The sequence below is a fragment of the Phalacrocorax carbo genome, chromosome 15 (assembly GCF_963921805.1).
Source record: "Phalacrocorax carbo chromosome 15, bPhaCar2.1, whole genome shotgun sequence".
Classification (NCBI taxonomy): domain Eukaryota; kingdom Metazoa; phylum Chordata; class Aves; order Suliformes; family Phalacrocoracidae; genus Phalacrocorax; species Phalacrocorax carbo.
In genome coordinates this window covers 9,123,886-9,145,498 of record NC_087527.1, presented here as the reverse complement: position 1 = coordinate 9,145,498, position 21,613 = coordinate 9,123,886, and the positions used below count along the sequence as shown (strand labels likewise).

General features: G+C 42.8%; 1 protein-coding gene across 1 annotated transcript; it reads right to left on the bottom strand.

Annotated features, from left to right (window-relative positions):
- Positions 1-4,734: 4,734 nt before the first annotated feature.
- On the bottom strand, positions 4,735-21,169 carry PPP1CC (protein phosphatase 1 catalytic subunit gamma). The gene is made up of 7 exons (XM_064466077.1): positions 21,008-21,169; positions 11,463-11,594; positions 10,015-10,245; positions 8,301-8,405; positions 7,070-7,293; positions 6,448-6,582; positions 4,735-6,010 (listed from the first exon to the last, which is right to left on the bottom strand). Exons 1-7 carry the CDS (start codon positions 21,060-21,062, stop codon positions 5,921-5,923), a joined length of 972 nt encoding a protein of 323 aa, XP_064322147.1. The 5' UTR covers positions 21,063-21,169; the 3' UTR covers positions 4,735-5,920.
- Between the last annotated feature and the right edge of the window lie 444 nt (positions 21,170-21,613).

Below are 21,613 nucleotides of genomic sequence, written 5' to 3'. Positions count from 1 at the left end.
GGAGGTCCAGGGATCAAAAGGGTTACAGTAGCATAAACCCTAGAAATTAGGCCTGGATTAATCTGCCTCCATCTCCAGGTTCATACTTTATCAGAAGGCCTCTTACATAGAGTTCCCCTCTGTCTTTCAAACATGAGCTAGCTTTGGAAGTGCCCTGAGCAAACCCCGCTGCAGGAAGGATCAAGGACACATCTCTATTGCACCTCTGCTAGGGCAAACCTGAAATATTTCCAATTCTTCCCCAATGAAGAGGTGTCTCTCCACTTTTACACTTTTGAGGCCTAAAGACATTTGTTTCTTGGAAAGGGTTTCCTCATGGAGAGTGCCTAAAACTTTTCCCAGAACCTGACCATTTTCTAGCGCCTCATCCCAAAGTGCACAGGCCCATCCCCATCCTCCTCCCCAGGGCGATGGGGAAGCAGTGCAGGTAATGCCCTCCCACAGCTCTGGCACCCCCATCCCTCAACCATCACCCCAAACCACCTACTTGCAGAGATCAGCTGCACACCCCAGGGTGGGACAGCAAAGGCACAGCTCTGGAGCAGCAGCAGCAGGGAGGAGCTTTATGCTGGAACTTTCCAGCTAATTGAGGCATTTTAGTCTCAGCTGACTCCAGTAAACACCAACACAACCAGCTAATGGTGGAAGGCACCAGGTCAGGACTGGAACTACAGATGGCAGATCTCCTCCTGAGAGCTTAGCAGACCCACCCCCCTTTTCAGTAAGGAGTGCAGGTTTTAAGGAGAAAGCAGCCAACTTCCACCCCCCAATGAGCTGAGTCCTCTTCACATCATGGACCAGCATGGGCTCACCTGGTCCCTGAGCACAGCTGCTGAGCAGAGCTACCAGGCTGACTGCAAATGTGAAGCCTCATTCTCAGAAGTTAAATAAAATCCCAATAATCAGTAAGTGCATGTAGAGCTCTGATGGGCTGCTTGTTAACCATGTCCATGATCTGCCTCAGCTTTCCAGCAGGAGGGGATGCTGTCAGCAGAGCTGCCAGCTCTCGGTGAGGATCAGGCTAATGCCCAGGGCACGATTTAAGGGTGAATCCAGCATTACAGGACTGGAGCAGGGGGAGCTCAGCTGCCTTGCCCCAGGGCCTCGTCTTAAACTTCTTCCTAGCCTGCTGGTGGATTAAACTCCTGATTTCTACACTTCTTTTTATGGCAATAGCACACTTTTTCAGAAGCCAAGTCTGTTAATCTCAGCCTGAGCTTTCTGCTCTGGGATGATGGGGGTCAGAACCATGTGCCTGAGCTGCAGAGGGTGAAGCCCACGGTCTACCCAAAGCAGCAGGGCAGAGCCTGGAGCCCAGGGCCACCCTCAGCACTGCTGCCACCCCTGGGACTGCCAGTGGCTGCTGTGGCCCCAGGGCAGGGCATCAGAACCAGCCTCAGCCCCCGGCAGTTAAATTCCAGCGTAGGAGGGACTGATGCTGCTGGGTGTCAGTGCCCGACACCTGCAGTCAATGGGTAACAGGGACAGATGGCCATCGGTGGAACAAAGAAGGGATCGGGCTGCATCTTACAAAGAAAAAGAGCTTTTTTTAACTTAAACACAAGTGCCTGTGAAAACAAGAGAAAACAAAGATGCTTTCTAGCATTGAAAACCCTGAGGCTCAAGCCCCTTTTCTGATCAGAAGTGGGAAGGGTAGAAACCCTGACTGCTTGGAAAGAGCTTGACCTCAGGAACTCGACAGCTGCCTAAAATCCCCACGGAGAGCACGCTTTGTGTCATACATTGCAAGCCACAACTTTAAATAAAAACTGCATTACGTGGCACCTTGGGGGCCTCTGGGGCAGCGCACAGGCAGCTCAGCCCACCTCAAGCACCCCACATCGGCCCCTTGCCCCCTACATGACCCTGCCACAGCCCAGGGGCTTTGGCTGTGAGGTCCCGATGCCTTGTGATGCACAGGGGCCTGATGCTGCCGCACCCCCAAATGTTCTTTCCTAGATCCAGTTCTTATTCAATAACTAATATTGTTCAGAGATTAAACTTGGGTCTAAAGTACATTGTACACAACCCTGTGCCCAAAACTCCTGTATCCTCCCATGGAGACCTGAGCACTGTTGGGGATTAGGTCTTAATGCTGCAAGCAAAATTAATGTTTTGTTGTTGGTTTTGAAGTACCACAGCTTCACTTAACAACTGAGGACTGAAGCCACAATAGCACTGACACATCCTAAAGCAAACCAGGAACAGTCAAAGACGACCTGTGCTGAAAAATAGCCTTTTGACAGCTAGGTGGCAAAGAGGACTCATTTCAGAGAAGCTAAAGAGAAACACACCACTACCTAGAGTAACACCAAATTGATAGGTAGTACCTCAGATCTTACTGCTCTTCTCCAGAGTAACACATTTCCCGCTCTGCGCTGGTGCAGCCTCACCTCGAGTACTGTGTGCAGTTTTGGGCACCACAGTACATTAAGGATATAAAGCTACTAGAGAGTGTCCAGAGGAGGGCCACAAAGTTGGTGAAGGGTTTAGAGGAGAAACCACATCAGGAGCAGCTGAAGTCACTTGGTTTGTTCAGCCTGGAGGAGAGAAGGCTGAGGGCAGCCCTCATTGCGGTCTGCAGCTTCCTCACAAGGGGAGGAGGAGGGGCAGGGCTGGTCTCTTCTCTCTGGTGACCCATGACAGGACCCGAGGGAATGGCAGGGAGATGTGCCAGGGGAGGGTTAGGTTGGGTATTAGGAAAAGGTCCTTCCCCCAGAGGGTGGTGGAGCCCTGGCACAGGCTCCCCAGGGAGGCATCATGGCACCAGCCTGGCGATATTCAAGAAGCACTTGGACAAGGCCCTCAGAGACATGGTGTGAATTTGGGGTGTCCTGTGCAGGGACAGGAGTTGGGCTCGATGGTCCTTGTGGGTCCCTTCCAGCTCAGGACATTCCATGATTTAAGTTGTGTACTGCAAAAGGCACAAGATGAGGATTGAAGAGAACATGGGTTTATCACAACTTTCCTGCTACCTTTCATGGAGATCTTCAGCAAGGCCTGGTTCCCCTCCCTGCTACGGTCTGCCCTTTGCAGCGCCTACAAAGCTTTTGGCCAGCAGGAAGGGGCGGCGGGGAGAAGGGCCCCAGGAGGCTTGAGTGCTGTTCCATCCGTTCCGTGCGTAAACTAGATGTTCCTACTGCTTTCATTATGGAAACACAATAGGAAGTCAGCATCTGGTGCTCCTTCTCTCCCTCCACTGATCAAAAAACCCAACCCCAACCAACGGGCATAGAATGTGCCTCCAAACTTTTGATCACAACCCGTAGCGAGATCAGGTCGTCTTTCCTTCCCGCCTCTGCTGTGGAACAGGAACCTTTCCGCCTCCACCACGGTGCTGTGGGACTTCCTTCACCCCGAGCAGCTGGGGAGCCCGAGGTGCATGAACCACCCCAGCGGAATGCACCCAAGCAGAAAACGCAGCCCAGAATAGGCATGTGTGTCACTAAAACTGCATTTGAGGAGAAAAAAAACAAGTCACGGAAGAAAAAGGTGTGACAGGGTGACATGCAGGGTGAGCTAATGGCTGCAGAGACAGGTTAATGCATTCCTTCAGATATAAGTCAAATAAAAACTGGTTCCACATGTGCACCATTATTCACCAGATCAATGCAAGACATGCAGGTGACTATTTTACAAGGATGGAGAAAAATTATAGAGCTATAAAGAAAACCACAAACGTGATTTAGAGGGTGAAAGTAAGTTTGTGAGAAAGCCTTTAACAGGCAGTCTCTGACACCAAATCTAATGAGTTCATCAAAAGTTACCAAGAGGTGGTTTGATTAAATAGCTGGGGGGGGGGGGGGGGGGGGAAGTCTTCAGAGTATGAAAAAGGCTCTTTCATTTGGCAGTTAAATACATTAAAAATAAAATCAATGGCTGGGGACTGCCCAGGAAATGCATTCTTGTCAAAAAAGCCCAGCTCGCTCCAGAAGCAAAGGGAAACTCATCGCCAAGCGGGACGCCAGAACAGCGCTGGTGGTTTATCCAAGCTGGGTATTTCAGTGACAGAAAGTCCCTCGCGACCAGCAGTTCATCACCGCAGCCCTTTTGGAGCAGGCTGGCAGCACGACCAAGCCTCCTCATTTGACTTTTACAAATCTTGCAGCATTTCCCAAAAGGCACACGAGAGGAGGTGGCGGCTGAAGGAACACAGACCAACATCTGCCTGTCAAGGGCAGCGGAGCCCAGAGCGGGCATCACACCTCACCCCTCCGTGCACCGCGCCTCGCTAGCGGCACGGCACAGGCAGCGGTGGCAGTTTACTGAACTTCCCTTTGCCAACAATTTACAGTTCTTTAAGAACCAGAGAAAATGGGTCTCTTCCTCAGGTGTGACCTGCCAAACAAGGCAGTACGTGTGCTCAAGGCAAACCCCACCCAAAGAGTGAGAAGCGTGGGCCGAGATGAACAAGTCCCCCACCTCATGTGCCTCTGGGAGCTGCAGCTGGGACGCCTCGCCCACAGGGCTGTGGAAGACGCAAACTCAGACACCAGCACCTTCAGCTGCTCGACTGCAGCCTTCCGGCTGGCCCAAGGGACCGTTCTGCGGATCCACGGCGACACAGGCAGCGCTCCGGGAGCTCCACACCTGCGCCCACACCCTCCCGGCAAGGGGGTGCCTGTATTTAAGGGCAATATGTGCCTGAAAACTCCAGAACCAGGTCTAGATCCACCACTCCTGTTTAAAACATACCTCTAGTGCCTGCAGCTTAGACAAATCCAAACCAAGAACTTGTGGGTTTCCAGAACAATTTATTTATCTAGAGTCAGGTCCTCGGATAGCAGTAGTGTATAATGTTGTGATAAACTGACACTGAGAAGATTTAACAATTTCTTCATTTAATAAGTGATTTTCACTACATGATATTGTACACTGTTATCTGTTCAAAAAAGATCAAGTTTTTAAAAAACAAGATTCTGTGAGAGATTTATATAAACCGGTGATCAAGATCAATGCCTCAGGTTGGCTTGTCAAGCTGTTTTCTAGGCTTCTTTGTAGAACAAAGTCTTTAGGCTAAGATGCGCAAGACCACTTGGCTGCCCGATCTAGAACCATTTCCGAAACCTCCAGCCTTCTGACGCGGGCTGCCACAGGCCTGATGCTGCCGCAGAACGGTCCACTTGATCAAACGCACAAAAATGTACAAAAACGCGTTTACCGTGAACAGAACGAACAGCAGAGCATTTCTGCTTGCTGTTTCAAGTCAGGGCTTGTTTTGTCTCCAAGGGGAAGGCGTGAATGGAAACCCCTGCCAACTCTGTGCGGTGGGTCGTGTACGAACAGTTTTCTAAGCGAACTTTGGCTTCAGGAAAGAGACACAAACACTTAAAATAATGGCTTTAATTGTCATTTGAAGCATACGGAGAGGGATGTGTGTCTGAATTAAATATACATCATACCAGTGATGCTGGCAAGGTTGGGGGTTATTTCTAATGTTGACAATAAAACGTGTACATGACGAGACATTAAAAGAAAAGCAATCCCTTTAAAACAAATTTTAACGTAAAAAAAAGTTCACAGTGGTTTGTATAAACAGTATGCAGTTTCCGACAGTAACGAATTTCTACTCTCACAGCACACTAGTGCCCTCTTTAGATCCTAAAGAAGAAAACAAGCATTTACACTACTCATTGTACAGATTCAGAAAGTCAGTTGTACAATTACCCATAACGGCAGGATAAGATGCTGTGGAGTGTACAGCTGTAACACCAACGAAAGGGAAGTTTAAAACTCTTTTCCTGGGAAGGAGAAAAGTCTTTCATTCGCTGTTACAACCAGCAAATGCTAGTCATCAAATCAAAAGGAAAAACCACAAACACATTACCTATTTTGAGCAAGCTGAACAGTACACATTACAGTTTTAAAAATGGAGGTTATATACTATAATACAAGTCCCAACAAGGCAGCGCCAAAGTGACTATTTCTTTGCTTGTTTTGTGATCATACCCCTGGGAGGCGTTACAGGTCGGCTGGAATTGGGCTTCTTTTTCTCTGCAGGTTTCAAAATCTGAAAAGATAGTGAAGTCACTTAGGAAAAAGTTTTAGCTTTCTTAAAATCAATTAATTCGCTAGTAAAGGCATTAGAGAGGCCATCTGGACCTGTCATAAATGTGCCAAGAAATAAATTTGCTTCCTGCTCAGAGCTAGGACAGGGCTTAGAGCAGCTGCTTGGAGAGCCCATGCCAACAGCATCAGGCTAATGGCTGATAGCTTTGCTTGCATGATTTAATTCCAGGGTAAAACAGTTCATCTACGCACAGCAGCAAGGGCTTATCACATTTTTGAAGAGATGAGGGCAAACACAGCCCTGTCTACATGTGATATCTGTAAAGATCTATTTGAAACAAGTATTATGATTTTGTAACAGTGGCACATCAACTCAAAACAGAGCAAATTTGAAGTGCAACCACGCTAACTAGGAGGTAAAATGTTCAGCTACTATACCTGAAAAGAGCACATTAAAGTTTCATCCACACTCATCATGGCACCCGCATTATCAAATTCTCCACAGTAATTTGGGGCAGAAAAGAGAGTTACCAATTGCCTTTTGGCAAAAAACTCATATCCGTCTTCAACAACCTTTAGAGAGAAAAGCAGAAATATTAGACTGGACAAGTCCTTCCTGCTGAGATGCAAAGCAGCTTTAACAGTGCCAGCAGCTGAAAAACTGGCTACATGTAAGGAGCACGAGTTCCAAACTTTTACACCAAAACAGGAAGGCCATAGCAGGATCCAGTTCACCAAACCGAGTCCATCAGCAATAAGAAAAACAGGATTCTGCCAGGTTCAGGACAATCTTGACCAGGAATCAGAGCCACAGTTTATATGTATTAAGAAAAAAGTGCTCATTACAAGGGTTATTAAACATTGGCACAACTTGTTCAGTGGTAGTGGAACCTCGATCCTTGCAGACATTTAGAACTTGGCTGTACAAGATCCTCACCAACTCGGGCTTACACTGGTTTGTCCCATGTTGAGGGCAGATGTGTGGGGTCGGAGCAGATGACCACCTCAGGTCCCTCTGAACCTAGATTATTCTACGGTTAAATGTACAAAATTGAAATACCTGATGAGCTCTACATATGAGATCCAGATCATGTTTATGGAGAAACTTAGCAACCACTTCAGCACCAAATGTGAAGGACACTCCTCTGTCGTTTTCACCCCATCCTAAGACATCCTTGTCAGGGTCAGACCACAAGAGATCACAAAGTAGACCTTGATCCGGTACATCAGTGGGGCGCATAATTCGTCTTATCTGTTCCATTGACTGAAGGTCTGGTGACAAACCTGTTCAGAGTTGACACACGCAGCTCACATTTTAGTCCAACTTTGCTCTGCAAGACTGAGGTATTAATTCAAGACAAAAATAATTCATATTCAAACTGATTCACCACTGCAATTTTACGTAGTTCAGTGGCAATGTTAACTGACATTTTTTTAATCCAGCATTTGTTTTAAAGCTTTTGTAACAGAAGACAAGTCACTTTCTAGGAGATTTACTGGAAGCAAGATAAGCAAAGCCATTTCCACGTTTTACAGGATTACAATAATCTCACTGTCATATTTTGCAAGTGTCTGTTAAAAGAACTGTTAAGTAAAAGAGGCATTAACACCAGAAATCACTGGCTATGTTTACTTTAACGATCAGGCCTAGTAGCATGAAATTCAGTATCGAACAGACCTCATACCATTTTCCACTGATATGTCTCCCTGGGAAACTGTAATTACTTGCAAGTGATAAAACATTTAAGGTGCAGTATGTATTTTATTACTTTGAAAAGCTGCATGAAGCAGGTATCACATAGCATAACAGAGCCAATTTCTACAAATGAAACTCCAAACTCAAGTTGGACAGGGCTTTGAGCAACCTGATCTAGTGAAAGATGTCCCTGCCCATGGCAGGGGCGATTCTACTCAGCGATCTTTAACGGTGCCTTCCAACCCAAACCATTCTACGATTCTATGAAAACATGTGTTTTCAGAATGAACATAAATTCCTAGTCATGTAAGTCTAAGAAAAAACCTTCCAGGATTCTTTACACGAAAGGAGAGGCTATTAAATATGCCTTTTGCTCTAAAAGGAAAAGCAGGTCATTGTGTCTGACGTTACGAAACTACCAGCTCAGTGATTCACAAAACTGACGCTAATCGAGCTCAATCCTTCTTCATATATGAACCAAGACAGAGAAAAATCCCTGAAGTTCTGAAGCATCACCAATGCAAAGACTAAATCGCCATGACTGATACTAGAGCACTGCAGTTTCTCAAACATCAGCTAAAGAGCTGTAACTTACCCCCATGACAGCAGAATATTTTCTCATCCACAATAGCTGCAATTGGTAAACAGTTAAAACAGTCTGTGAAGGTTTTCCACAGCTTAATATTGTATCTTCTCTTACCTATAAGACATTTTGGAGAAAAAACTCCATTCAATACACTTTTCTAATGCACCTACAACCAGCCTAACGTGGCTGCCTTGAGTCTACAAAGGCTTGCAAAGAGTTAGCGTTAAAGCCTATACACAATTTATCTTTTCCAATACCCACTGACACACTTTATTGCTGCTAAGAAAGTTGCAAAGGTCTCTCTCAGTATGGCAGAGCACTCTGAATTGGCTCTGAGGATAGCACAAGGCTGTTCAACAGAACAATGTTCTGCTCCTGACAGCCACTCTCCAGTTCCAGCTTCACTTTGGAAAATTATCCCTTGGAGAATTTGATCAATTTCAGAAAATCTTGCCATTTTCTTCAGGGGAAGACAGCAATACTTGTAAAGCAGATTTTCTTTAAACTCCTGCTAGTGCTTTACCACCTAGAGCCTCTCTAGGCAAAGAAACAGGACTGAAAAGTGAAACTGCTACAGTTTTACTTTCCAGGGGACCCTCCCAACAGACATGAACCCTGAACATATTTGTGATATATGACTAAGCTTGTGATTAATCTCTGAGGAGTCAACTCTGAAATACCACACATCTTTGTTTCCTCACTGGGGGAGAACAAGACATGGAGAGTACATCTTGTAAGCTACAAGCCAAGTATGTCCTGCAACACAAGTTGTGAGAATGCTTCGGTGCACAATTAATTTAACAGTTTAATCTCCTCTACATTATCTGGATTTGTTGTTGCATCCTTTGAAACATGAGCATACACTTCCACTTCGCAGCAAAATTACTTGTTATGGTAGTGTAAGGTCTACATATAGTCTCCGTCACAACAGACCTTAACGCGCTCCATGGCGACAGAGCTGGTACAGTGACTGCATAGCAACACCGTGTTTGTTCAAAGGAGTGCTCATGATGCCAAACAAACACAAGCACATTTCTTCCTTGAAAGGCTGATGCACTGGTTCAAGTAACAACTTCTGCAGCTGAAGCCACCTACTGAAAGAGCAAGTATCTGGTGCTCAATCCAAGGCATGCACTGCACTGAAGGCTTCACACACGCTTTGCCCCATTTATGAAAGGAAATACTGGTTTTGGCCAAAGCAACAACACATGATACAGCAGGACTGCAGCCAGAGACGGGCTAAGCTTTGTTGTTGTTGTTCTTTTAAACATTACAAAGTCACAGGCCTTAATATGAAATATATTGCAAGCACTGTAGCATAACCACAGTAAAGACCAGCCCATTCTCAGTTAAGTTATAACACAAGTATACTCCATCATCACCCCGTAGATAAGAGAAACAGAGGTGAAATTTTGTAAAGCACATCAAGTAAAACTCTCTCATTAGATGACCTCAGCTTACGAGCTTTAACAGCGTGTACCAGTGAGAACTGTTAGTTAACATAGCGGCCAATAAATAAAATTACCCACTTACATGCTGCTTTGTACTGTGAGGATTGGATTCCAGCAGGATCAGGGAAAGGACACATTTCCCTTACTAAAATAGGCCAAGCCCCCCGAAGCACACAAAGTTAGCAAGTTAGGAAAGAATCATCTGACTCTGCAACACAGCACCTCCTACCCTGCTTTCCCAAGCCAAGGGTGCACACATCTGTATTACTTACATTCATCATAAAACCCATAAATTCTGTTGATGCTGGCACATTCATGGTTCCCTCTGAGGAGGAAAAAATTCTCTGGGTATTTAATTTTGTAGGCCAATAGAAGACAAATTGTTTCTAAAGATTGTTTTCCTCTGTCAACATAATCACCAAGGAACAGGTAGTTGCTTTCTGGTGGAAAACCTCCATATTCAAAGAGTCGAAGTAAGTCATAGTACTGTCCATGGATGTCACCTGTAAAGAGTATTCAGAAATAATACATAAGTGACACGTTGCTACATTCTTAGATTGATTCTACAGAAAGAACAAATTAACGACGCTTCAGAAATAAAAACGCTTAGATACTCTCTACAATACACTTAAAAATTACTTTAGCTTAATGTATACAAAATCATCACATTCTGAAGCTTCACAACTATGTAATGCAATGGTTAACTGCATAAAGATCAAATATGTAGCTACTTAAAAATATTCACATACATGCAAAGCAAAAATCAAGATTCCAAGAAAACAACTGTGTGTTCAAATGGCAATCTGACATCAGTTAAACCCTTTACTTGACTAGCAGCTGTGAGATCAGGAACCTTTACCTCATTCTTGGTATTTCCATGCAGCATTAGTAATATTGATGGAAAACTGACCACTTGGGGAATTTGCTTTCCTTTGTACCACCTCTGGCGTTTTCTTGAAACATTCAGTAATTAAAATTCTAGCAGTGAAGTTGTATCAAAAATGAAATTGGTATTTCTGCCTTTGGTTTAAATCATGGTTTTAGATTACCAATGTTATAAATATTGAACAAGCTACTTCAATTTGAAGTAAATCCGCAGTGTTACAGTAGCACAAAATACTGTTTGCTGGAAGCTTTTTAAAGTGCATTTATTGAGGTTTTTATTTTGACATTCTTAATTCTTTTAGCATAACTAGACATGTATGTGTGTGCAAAATGAGCACCACTGTCTACAGGTATGGTGAAACCAAACTAGAAGGTATTCCAAGAAACAGTACAGAAATTTAAGTTTCCAGCAGGATTTTAAAATATTGTCAAACCACCATTCAACTCTGAATAGCAGCTACAATAAATTACTGTGGTTTCTTTTGTTTCCCCTCATTCAGTAATGCCTGGGCCAAGCAGTATTTCATTGATACAAAAACTCCTTTCCAAAACTTCCTGTAAATCCCTTCCCCAAGAGACCTGGTGAAACTGGACCAGTTACTTTTTGGGTCCAGATTATTTTGGTCCCCACTCCAATTCCCATGTTTGTTACCCCCTCCCCTCCCTACTCCTCTGCCCTAAGTATCCAGCAGGTTTTATTTTCCCTTTTGCTGTAATAATTTATTAGTTCCACTATTAATAAGCGAAAGTAACACCTGACATTTGTTCTCTGCTTAAGGTCTGCATCTACCTGACAACCCCCCCCAAGGCATCAAATCAAAATCACAGTACTCACCACATATTTTCAGTGGAGCTTCAAGTTCTAGTAGAATAGGCTGACTCAGAAAGATCTCTCTGGATTTCAAGCACAGTCCTCTAATTTCATTCTCTTGAAGTTGGACATTTTTGCCTGGTTTTGATCCTCGCACTGTTGGAAGGAGTCAGAAGTCAGTTATCAAAATCAACAATATCCCTAGTGCTATTTTAAGAGCCTGACTAAATGTCACTGTAATACAGAATGAGATAACAGGGTCATATCAGTCTGCTGAGGTGAAACTGCACTGCGTGTTACCAGAGAAAGGGTAGTGTGTTCTGTTTCAATTGTATGTTACTTTCATTTAACAGAATTCATGGCTCAACACTTCCCCCATTAAATGTCACATTTTAAATAGCATCAACTCAGTTCTGTTTAGTTATAAAACCCATCTTGGACAATGTGACTATATATATTTTTTTAAAAATGAAGCAGTTATACACTTTTCTCTGGAAAGCTGTCTGAACTTGAGAAAAGGAAGTATCCTATTTAATCAACATCGTAGCTCAGATGTGCAAGCTCCCCTAAACTCTCATATAACCTTGCCCAAGACAGTATCTAAACAAGACCACAGTACCAATAAATACTGAACTGCCCCATTCTACACTGCAGTTAGCAAACATGGAAGAAGAACAAGCACATGATTGGAAGGTCAGAACTACACTTAAGGAAAACAGTTTTGGATCATGACGACAGCTCTCCTTATGCCTTTGAGCACAGTAAAAGACAAGCTAGTAGGAGATCTATCTCCCAGCCTCAGACCACTTCCTCCACACCCCGCAATCCTTCACCCACCCTCCATTACTCTTCAATCTCCCCCACTGCAACAATTCACAATAGTTGGTTCTCTTAATATCCAAAGCTTGCTTTCCTAATCAGGACAAGAACACCACCAGCTTGGCCCGAACAAGTTTCTACAGCCACCAGCACAGCTTTCCCTCCATTTATCTATCTCATACACACACACACCCCCCACCCCATTTCCGATGCTCAGAAATACAAAGGACATTTCTATAGCAGCAATGCTGTAACTATGGCTAAATTGCATGCAACAGCATTTATCAGGGTCAGCACAGGACTAAATAAAAAATTGTGATTATGCCATTGCTGGTGAAGCTTATTATATTTTTATTTGGTGTCAAAAGCAGTGACAGCATGGAGCACTGATAAGGCTGAAGCAAAAAACCAACCAACCAAAAAAAACCCCAACAACCTATAGCAAATTCCAGTAAGGTTATGGAATAAGAGCAGTCATCTTCTACAATTTAACCTATTGGTTTAGCCACAAAGCTGAATGACCTCAGAACTTTAGCTTCAGATGCCTGGAAACACTCTTAACAACTCCAGAAACAAAAATCACTACACTGGCAATGTTGCCTAGTTAGGCGACTTACTGTGTACCACTCATATGGCATTGAAACTTTGAAAAAGCTATGTTCTTCCAAAAAGGCTTGGTCTTTAGTTGCAAAAAAAGCAAGCAACAAGCCCCAGACCCTTTCAAATACAAGAACCTGTGCGGTATTATCTTCCTGAATTCCGAAATAACCTTTTAGACACCATTTCAGTCTAATTCCCTTGATAGTCTTTAACCTCAGAGTGAGAAATTGGAAGCTACAGATGACTCAAATATCCGTAGTGTCAGTGTGGGCCTCACACTATATGAAATCAAGTTGAGAACTGCAGTAGGAAAGGCTCAGGGGGGGTGGGGGGGGTCAGGGGCGTGTTTAGGAAGAATAGGAACAAAACTGGTTGTGTTCCAAAGGGATTACAATTTCTCGTTAGCACAGAAGTTTCCTACTTTTGTGCAAGCCTCTGATCAAGAGTAGAAACTGTTCAATTGGCATGCATCTCATCTAGACCAAGAATAAAATAATGATTGTGTAATATCCATCCATAAAATCAAGCGTCACTGGACACAATCTCTAGCAGCACTTACAGGATTACTTCCAAAACAATAATTCTACTCTGCACACTGACTCCCAGAGACCCTAGTCATAGTGGCACAGGCTGCCCTACAGAATCATTGACGATACGCTACAACACAACTCCTCCTCAAACAAGCTTCAAAATTAAACTTTAGTTCAAATTACAATGTATACTGCCAGTGACGTTAATTGTAGGTCAAAAGTCATGGCTTTAAAAATGTTCTCTTTGAAGCAATACATGCTCCTTTATTATTCCCTGCCTATGCATTATCACTCAACATTGACATTACACAGCAACACTGGAATTACCACTAAACTTCATGTCTTCCATTAAAATATTTGAAGTAATGAAGCATATAAATGAAAGTAAGATCTTTGTCACAGCAATTTATCACGCATGAGGCTTTTCATCCACACAGTCATTTTTTTCAGCCATCAGTAATTTCCCAAACACTCCTGAGCAATGAGTACTTTACTCAAAACGCAAAATATCCAGAAGGAATGAAGGACAGAAATGTATAGAACAAAGTGATCAGCTGGCTGAATGATAAATGCTAAATTCTCCCCTACTCTTCAATTTTACAATTCGCCTTTGAGATAATGCAGTATACTTGTATTTAGTTTTCTGAGAAGCCAAAAATCTAACTTCGCATGATTTGGTCTTGTCAGAAACTGCTAAACACCAAACCCTGTATCTCACATCCATAAATTAAAAAGTATAAACTATTATACAGACTATGTAATGCACTGAGTCACTAAAGCTCATGAATAAAGCATATGCATTCCTTTTTGCTGAAGATTAAATGAACATCTGAAAACTGACTGTTTCAGATACAAGTTTCTCATGTTTCTCCAATACATTTTCACTGAACCAATATAATCTTCATGCAGTTTTAGCCATCTGCTTGTAGAAAGCCATGACAAGATAAAATGATGCTTTGTTGAGTTCACAAACTCACCAGCACAGATACCAAAAGGATGAAAGACTAATAAGACAATTTGATTCAGTTCTGTAGCATGCTGCCTACCAATGACATTCTGACCATTTTCATCCAACACCGAATCGGCACAGAAGAAATGACTGTGTTCCATTTCTTCTAACGTTGACCTATATATCCTGAAAAGCTAAACACCCCCGTATTTTTGGATTCAGAAGAATCAAATATGCAGTAGTGCACGTTGGTTTGAGAAATCTGTATACTTAGTGCAAGGATTTTCTCATCCACAGTGGAAGAGCTGGCAAGGAAACACAGGATGTTCAGTCTGAATGACTTCTTAAAAGGTTTCTCTGACTGAGCCTTCAGGTTACTTAGCCCCACTAAGAAAGGATAAAAATAATATACTATGAAAAATGTTGTGTTTGCAGTTTCTTTTCTCTGCTTTGGACCAAACCAGTGCAGCTTGTAGAGATTAGACAGTGGATACTAATTGGCAGCTTGGTCATAAAGTCAAAAGAGCAGCTCAATAGTACTGTACATGCACATTTGTTCTTTCAACACATAAAATAACCTCTCAGAAATGACAGTCTGCAACTGACAGCCAAAGGTTAATCAGTTGAGGGGAAAAGTCAGCCCATTTCAAATAATATTTTATTTATGTCTTGTCTCAACATACTGCTGGACTATTTCCAGACTAATATATTCCCATCCTCTTTTAGGCAGAGATGCTCCTGCTCTTAAAAATAATTTTTTGAAAGTTTGAATTTCAGTGTCCGTTCCAGACGGAAAGACAGTCCTGGCTATCTTCTAACAAGTAAAATCCTCTCCACTGTGTATGTATGAGACGTTTCAGAAAAATAAGCGCTCTACTGGATGGAAAACACTACAGAAAAGACCCCTCCCTGGAGCCTGGATAATGTCTGCAGAGGTACTGACTTGAACACAGGTTCCAACTATTAAAATTAACATTGCTTTCCAAGACAAGAAGGAAAACTGCTGGAAATCAACAACAGACACCAACTCTAAAATAAAGATGTAGTATAAACAGAGGTGAGTGCAGTACAACAGCTGCCCAGCAGAGGGGGAAAAGGAAGTAAATGGAAAAAGAGCAGGAACTTAACAGCACCCCTGTAACTTTGGTGCAAGCAAACAGAGCTAGTACAAAGCATAGCTGCAGCTGCCAGGAATTAAAACACCACTTAACCTCCAGGGTAACTTTTATACTTTTCTTTGTGAAGGATGAATGGGTCAAGAACTGTGGGATCTAGAATGTACAACAGTCAGATGACCACATGCATGTAGAGTACAGCAGACTTCTACACCACATCCCATCGCCAGCATTTTCCAGTGTTCTGCCTGGTGCACACAATCCTTTAAAGAAGGCAAATGGTATTATAAAACTGAGTATATTACCTCATTCAATGTTAATATTAAAGGGTTAGATACTTCAGAAAGTATCCCAAACCAACAGAATACTCAAAGATATTAGAAATTTCAAGTTGTCCAAACATCTCATTTTCCTTCCGTATTACGTTAAAAGAAGCAGTTGAAACGCTGTCAACTAAAGCACTAGAAACAAGTTCTTGTACAGAAAATGTTTTCAAGAAAATAGTCTATCGGGTGGTCAGTTCATTTTTTGGCTTATTAAACAAGTCTCTCAGTTTTACAGTATTTTACATTAAAATGTCTGCAATCCTAGAGACATTTCCAAAAATACTGCAGGTTGTTTTTAATCTTGTTTTTAGCAGTTCCTGATGACAGTTTCATATTCAGTTTTGCACCACAGGCACAAAGGGAATAAATAACTTGAAAGTGGTTGACGTAAAAAAGGTTTTACTTTACTGCAGGCACTACCAACTTTGATCAGATCATTTCAAATTCAAAACTGAAACTGAAAAGCAACTCCTCAGTGCCCAAGCTTCTAAAAAAGAAGGCCCTAGTCTACTTTTTACTATGGCAAAAGTTCACAGCAGCATTATCAAACAGAAGATTCTGCATGACTGCAAAATTTTCATCTTCCACACTAGAGAGAGCTACGTAGCAACAGGTACTCACACCGACCACAAATACTCAGATATGACAAATTCCTCCACTTCAGTGACTAGGCAACAAACACAGAATTTAACTAACTTATTTGAATCCACAGGGCTTGTAGGAATCTATTCCTCATCTTCCAAATGCAGAGCTCCTATTTCCCGTTATTAGAAACTGCTGCAACACAGGAGGAAACAATTAGCATTAAGCCACACAAACTATGGAAAATTATAGTTTCAGGTCGAGAAGTGCTGCTTGTCTATCAGAAACTTTATCACAGTATCCCACCTCATCAACAAGTGAAATCTGACCACATTTCAGATTAATGTCTGTGAGAATCAGAGACCTCAGTATATGAAGCTAAACAGCGAGCAGCCCTTCAGACCCAATCAATGTTATATTTAGCAGAAAGGTGAAAAAAAAATTGGAGAACTGTATTTGTAAGAAATAGCCTTCTCTGTTGCCAGCACAAGTTTATCCATACTCTTTGGCTCAACTATGTTTAATAACTGGATGATCCTCTTTCCCCATTTAAAGCAAATTAGAAAGAATATCTCCTTGACAGCTATACAACAGGCTTTACTGGGAATAGAAATCTGTGGGTGTATAAACAAGAAAGTTTGAGGATTTAGAGTCTTTTTGCCAATTTTAGTGCACTAACCAGGATTTCAGCTTCCAGAATGGATACCACCATTCTAGCCTCGGATGGCTCTATCCAAAGTAGCTTCCATTCATTACCTAGTTTTTCCCTTAATAGAATTTGCAGAGGCTGCAGCACAGAAAAGATTTTTCAGAAACATACTTGAACTTGGGTTCCACTTACATATGTTGAAATTACGCTATTTTACCCTATTACTTATCATCACTATGGTAAGACTAGTACATTTCTATCTTGTTTTCTAGATATATTACTATGAGTTCAATTTTCTTACTTATCTGTGAAAAGCTGTCAATGATAAAGGAAACAGGTAAGGGGCTTAAGTTACAGAACACCATCTGACATGACACAGAAGGGAAGCGATGCTCATATTCAGGGAATCTTGGGGTTTGTCACTCATTCTTCACCTGGAGTTGAGCAGGAATTCTGCCATTTCCTGGAACCCTTTCCATGACCACACAGATGCCACTGATTTTTCATCTTACAGAGAGCTTTCCTAGCATCTTCTTGTCTACTGGCAGCCACAAGCTCAGAACCATGAAGTTACTGCCTACGATACTCCCCCTAGAAGAGGAGTAATTTGCTCTCATGTTTGCCCCTTATTCCTCAGTAACGTCAGCTAGCTCCATATTCAAGCCTTTATCTACTATCAAGAACACTTAGGAAACATTTCAATACTCAGTGCAGGCTACTATCATTTACCATACTTGAGAAGCCTTATCCTTGTGAAAATTGTTGTTAGTACAGTTACTAGAAGTGACAGAATTAGACAACCTGTACTCATTAAATTGTTCCTAGAAGAACACAACCCTCATTAGTAAAGAGGGTAACAAATATAAATTCAACCACAGCAAAAGATCAGTATGTTAAATGTTTTCATTGAACAGCTTTCCAAGGTTAAGAACAGTGTTACTGAAAAATGGTTTTTGTGACATTTCAATGCCAAATAGCTCTGTACTATAAACACTGGGAGCAAGAAAGACTTAAATATTTACCTTAGAATGAGAAGCAAAATATATACTTCTAGGCCTTTTAAAGAAAAAACTAATAATTTCAGCTAACTAGCCTTATGTGGGTGGGAGAATATAAACTATTAGGGAAAAAGTAAGAATAATGTCATTTGATCAGAGAAGTCAGGACAGAAAGCAAGTAAAAGCCCCTCGCAAATACATTATTATCTTATATTAACAACAGAGCTAGAGCAATTTATTATTCACCCTTTAACTTCTTTACTTTACCTCAACCATTAGACTAGATCCACTACTGGCATAGCTCTCTTCCAACACTGCAACACGAAGGCATCTTATAAAACACAAATACCTACTTAACTGTATTTTATAATTGAATTTAAATATTTCATCAAGAATCTCCTAAATACTTGGGTTTGTTACCTTTAAAAAGAAAGGGATAATGCCCCCTATTCATAGCCTTTGCATTTTATTAGCAAAATCACCTAAAGTTAACCATTATAAAAATATGTAAGTATACAGTTTAAAGACAACTGTAATAAAATACCAAATTGCTCTAAAAATTAAAGCTTGCACAAGGATTTGTGCAACTCACTTTGCAAACTGTTTATTAAAACAGATTTTGCAGTGTTTTCATGTTTGAGTATGATTTTAATCCATGCACAACCTTGTCTGAAAAGGGTATCCTGTGAAACAGAGTTCTGGTGCAGACACACCAGACTTTGTATAACTAACACTATGCAGTTGTTCTACCAGAACCGCACTGAAAAACAATTTGTTTGCTCCAAATCTAAATAGTATGAGAATCCTTACACATACTTTAGATACTTTTCCCCCTCCATTTAATACCATGCAGACCTCCACTTTAAAAGTTCAGTCCTGTCATCTACCTCACCAGACCTTAATAATTTCAGCAAAAGGATGAGTCAAGAAAATTTTAAACAACCAAGGAGAATGGCATTTGCACAGCAATTCACAAAATTTAGCACTCTATCAAAAATGCAGCGTTTGCTAAAATGCAGTATCATCTTACCCTTTCTGGGAAAAAAGTATAAAAATGACACACTACCACAAAGGTCAATCACTACTCTGTCTGGAAAAGATGTTTATAATAGACATTTAATAAGCAACAACAAAAAAAAATCACTAGCATAGGTTACTAACATTTTAATTATTTTAAATATTGAAAGACATTCACTGCCTCAAGGAATCCAAAGTCCCAGATGAAATGTCAATAAAGGAAAAAAATTTAATTTCAGTTCTGGCAGCTGATGCAACCTCAGGTAACGACTTTAGTTTCATGAACCGCCTCTTACAAGATCTTGTCAGTAAACCTTCTGAATCCCGATTTACAAACTCTCATCTCCTTCACTTGTATAATACTGATATAAGCTGGGTAAGAATGTAACATATTGACATGCTATGAATTACAACTTTTTGAAACTTTAAACAAGCAAAATCATTCAAAATCGTTCAGGTCTCTTTCTAGGATTATCTTATTCCAAATTTTGATGTTAAGAACTTACACTTTGAGAAAATTGCCCTAGTTACACTAGGGGAAGTAAAGTAAGAATTATAACTAATACTTGCAGTAAAATCAAGCATGTATTAATATGTCACCAAACATATGACATACAGAACCTGACATCTACAAATTATACTACTAAAGTTTCAGGAAAATCCTGGTCTAAATTTATTAAGGGAAGCCTTTAGGTAATTCAAACCAGGTCAGCTTAAATTGGTAACAGGGAAAACCCAAAACGGATCAGAGGAAAAGCCCTATTTACTTTTACTTATTCTAGTTCAATAATCCCATCTACAGAATTTTTAACTCCCAATAATTTCACGAGTAGCACTATTGTTCCTCTGCCTGACCTTCTGCTATCCAAGTCATTACACAAGCAAAATCTTACAAGACTGAAGGGTGTAATATTGCTGAAAGACATTTCTTCACCATTTGTCTCAGTAACATCTCAAGTGACTTTGTGCCAAATGGAAAAAAGTTAAAGCCCTGACCAAGCTCCTCAAGTGTAAGTCCAGATGAGATGCCTGCCCTGACACGTGAAATGAGGCTGGAACAGGCTAGCTTCCTTCTCTGAATGATTATGATTTTCCTTGATACCTGGAAGAAAATTTGTCATTGGCTACTTCTCAGCTTTTTGCCCTAAGAAAGATCAGTCGCTTCTAGTCCGGTCCTGACCCCTGCAACCGAAGGGATGATGCTGAAGACACCCCCTGCAACTTCTAGGTTTTCCTTTGATTTAGAAACTCCCATGCAACTCTTTTCAACCCAAAGCACTAACAGTACAAGACAATAAGCCCTTCCACAGACTGTCTGAAACACTAAAACCGAACCCTCTATTCACACCTAAAAAGCCACCATATGTTACGAATTGAAAGCCAAAGTCCTATGGTAGCATTAAAACAAGAAGCTAATCAAAGCTAAAACTACGATATCCTAAAACCCATGCAAGTCTCCTCCCCACTTTCTGAAAAGCTGCCTCAACAGACTCTTTAAACACACTAGGTCTTATTTCTAGAGCCCCACGACTACCCAGCCAAGCACAGACCACGTGTGGAAGGCAAGAGAAAAACCCAGGTTTTTTTAAACACTTTCCTACGAAAATAATACTAAATTAAGCATCTCCTTAGAGCTGCAGGGGAGGAGAAGGGAGGCAGCCCGCTGGTCCCAACACTGCACCGGGAGCGCAGAGGGGATCAGAGGGCAGGAACAGCTCGGGAACACAAGGGCTGAGAGAAAAGTTGGGGCTGAAGGGCTTAGCCGCTCGGGGCGGCGGCGGAGGCGAGACCCGGGAAGACAAAGCGCCTCGGCGCCCCTCCATTTTGATCCCCCCGACCCCACCGGGCGGGCAGGACGCGGTGCATCGCCCGCGGGGGTGCCTGAGGGGGGACCACGGCGGCGTCGCACGGGCGGGCTCCCGGGCACCGGCCCGACCGCCACCCACCCCACGGCCACCCTCCCCGTGCCTTCCCCGACCCTCACCCTCCAGCAGCCGTTGGATGATGCTGTCGATGTTGAGCTTGTCTATATCCGCCATCGCCTCTCAGCGGCCGGGCGGACCCCTCCCCGCGGCTCCCCTCCCTCCGCTCGCTGCTTGGCCGGCCCGATTTCTCTCCTCGTTCTGGCTCGTTTTTCCCCTTCCTCCTCTCCTCCCCGCTCTCCTTCTTCCCTCTCTCTCTCTCCCCCCCCCGCCCCCCCCTCGACCGCCGGTCTCAGCAGAGACCCAGAACTGAACAAAATGGCCGCCGTCTCCTCAGCAAGCTCGGCCAGCGCACGAATACTACGAGCGCGAGGCGGATCACCGGAAACCCTTTATAGGCCGGGCGGGAACAGTCGTATGCTCATGTCCCGCGCTCGTGGAATCCTTCCGCTCACGGGAGGTGAAATAGTGCGGCGCTGCCGCCTCCCGGGGTCGGGGCTGCTACAGGTTCCAGCATCCGTCTGTTGGAGCCTTGGCCGTGAGCTGGACCAGCAGGCCGTTTGGCGTCTGCTGACGGCGGGAGGCCATGGCTGGGGTCAGGCTTCAGTCAGTGGGGCCTCCTCGTGGCAGCCGCGTTGCCTCAACCCGTGTGGCAGCAACTTGGCGTG

Bases quoted from the DNA above. Each gene is read 5' to 3' on its own strand.
- PPP1CC (XM_064466077.1), bottom strand. From the start codon at position 21,062: ATGGCGGATATAGACAAGCTCAACATCGACAGCATCATCCAACGGCTG. The intron at 7,294-8,300 runs GTAAGTTACAGC...AACTCTGAACAG, and splicing joins AATATTCTGCTGTCATGGGG to GTTTGTCACCAGACCTTCAG. The intron at 6,583-7,069 runs GTATTTCAATTT...TTCTCTCTAAAG, and splicing joins TCATATGTAGAGCTCATCAG to GTTGTTGAAGACGGATATGA.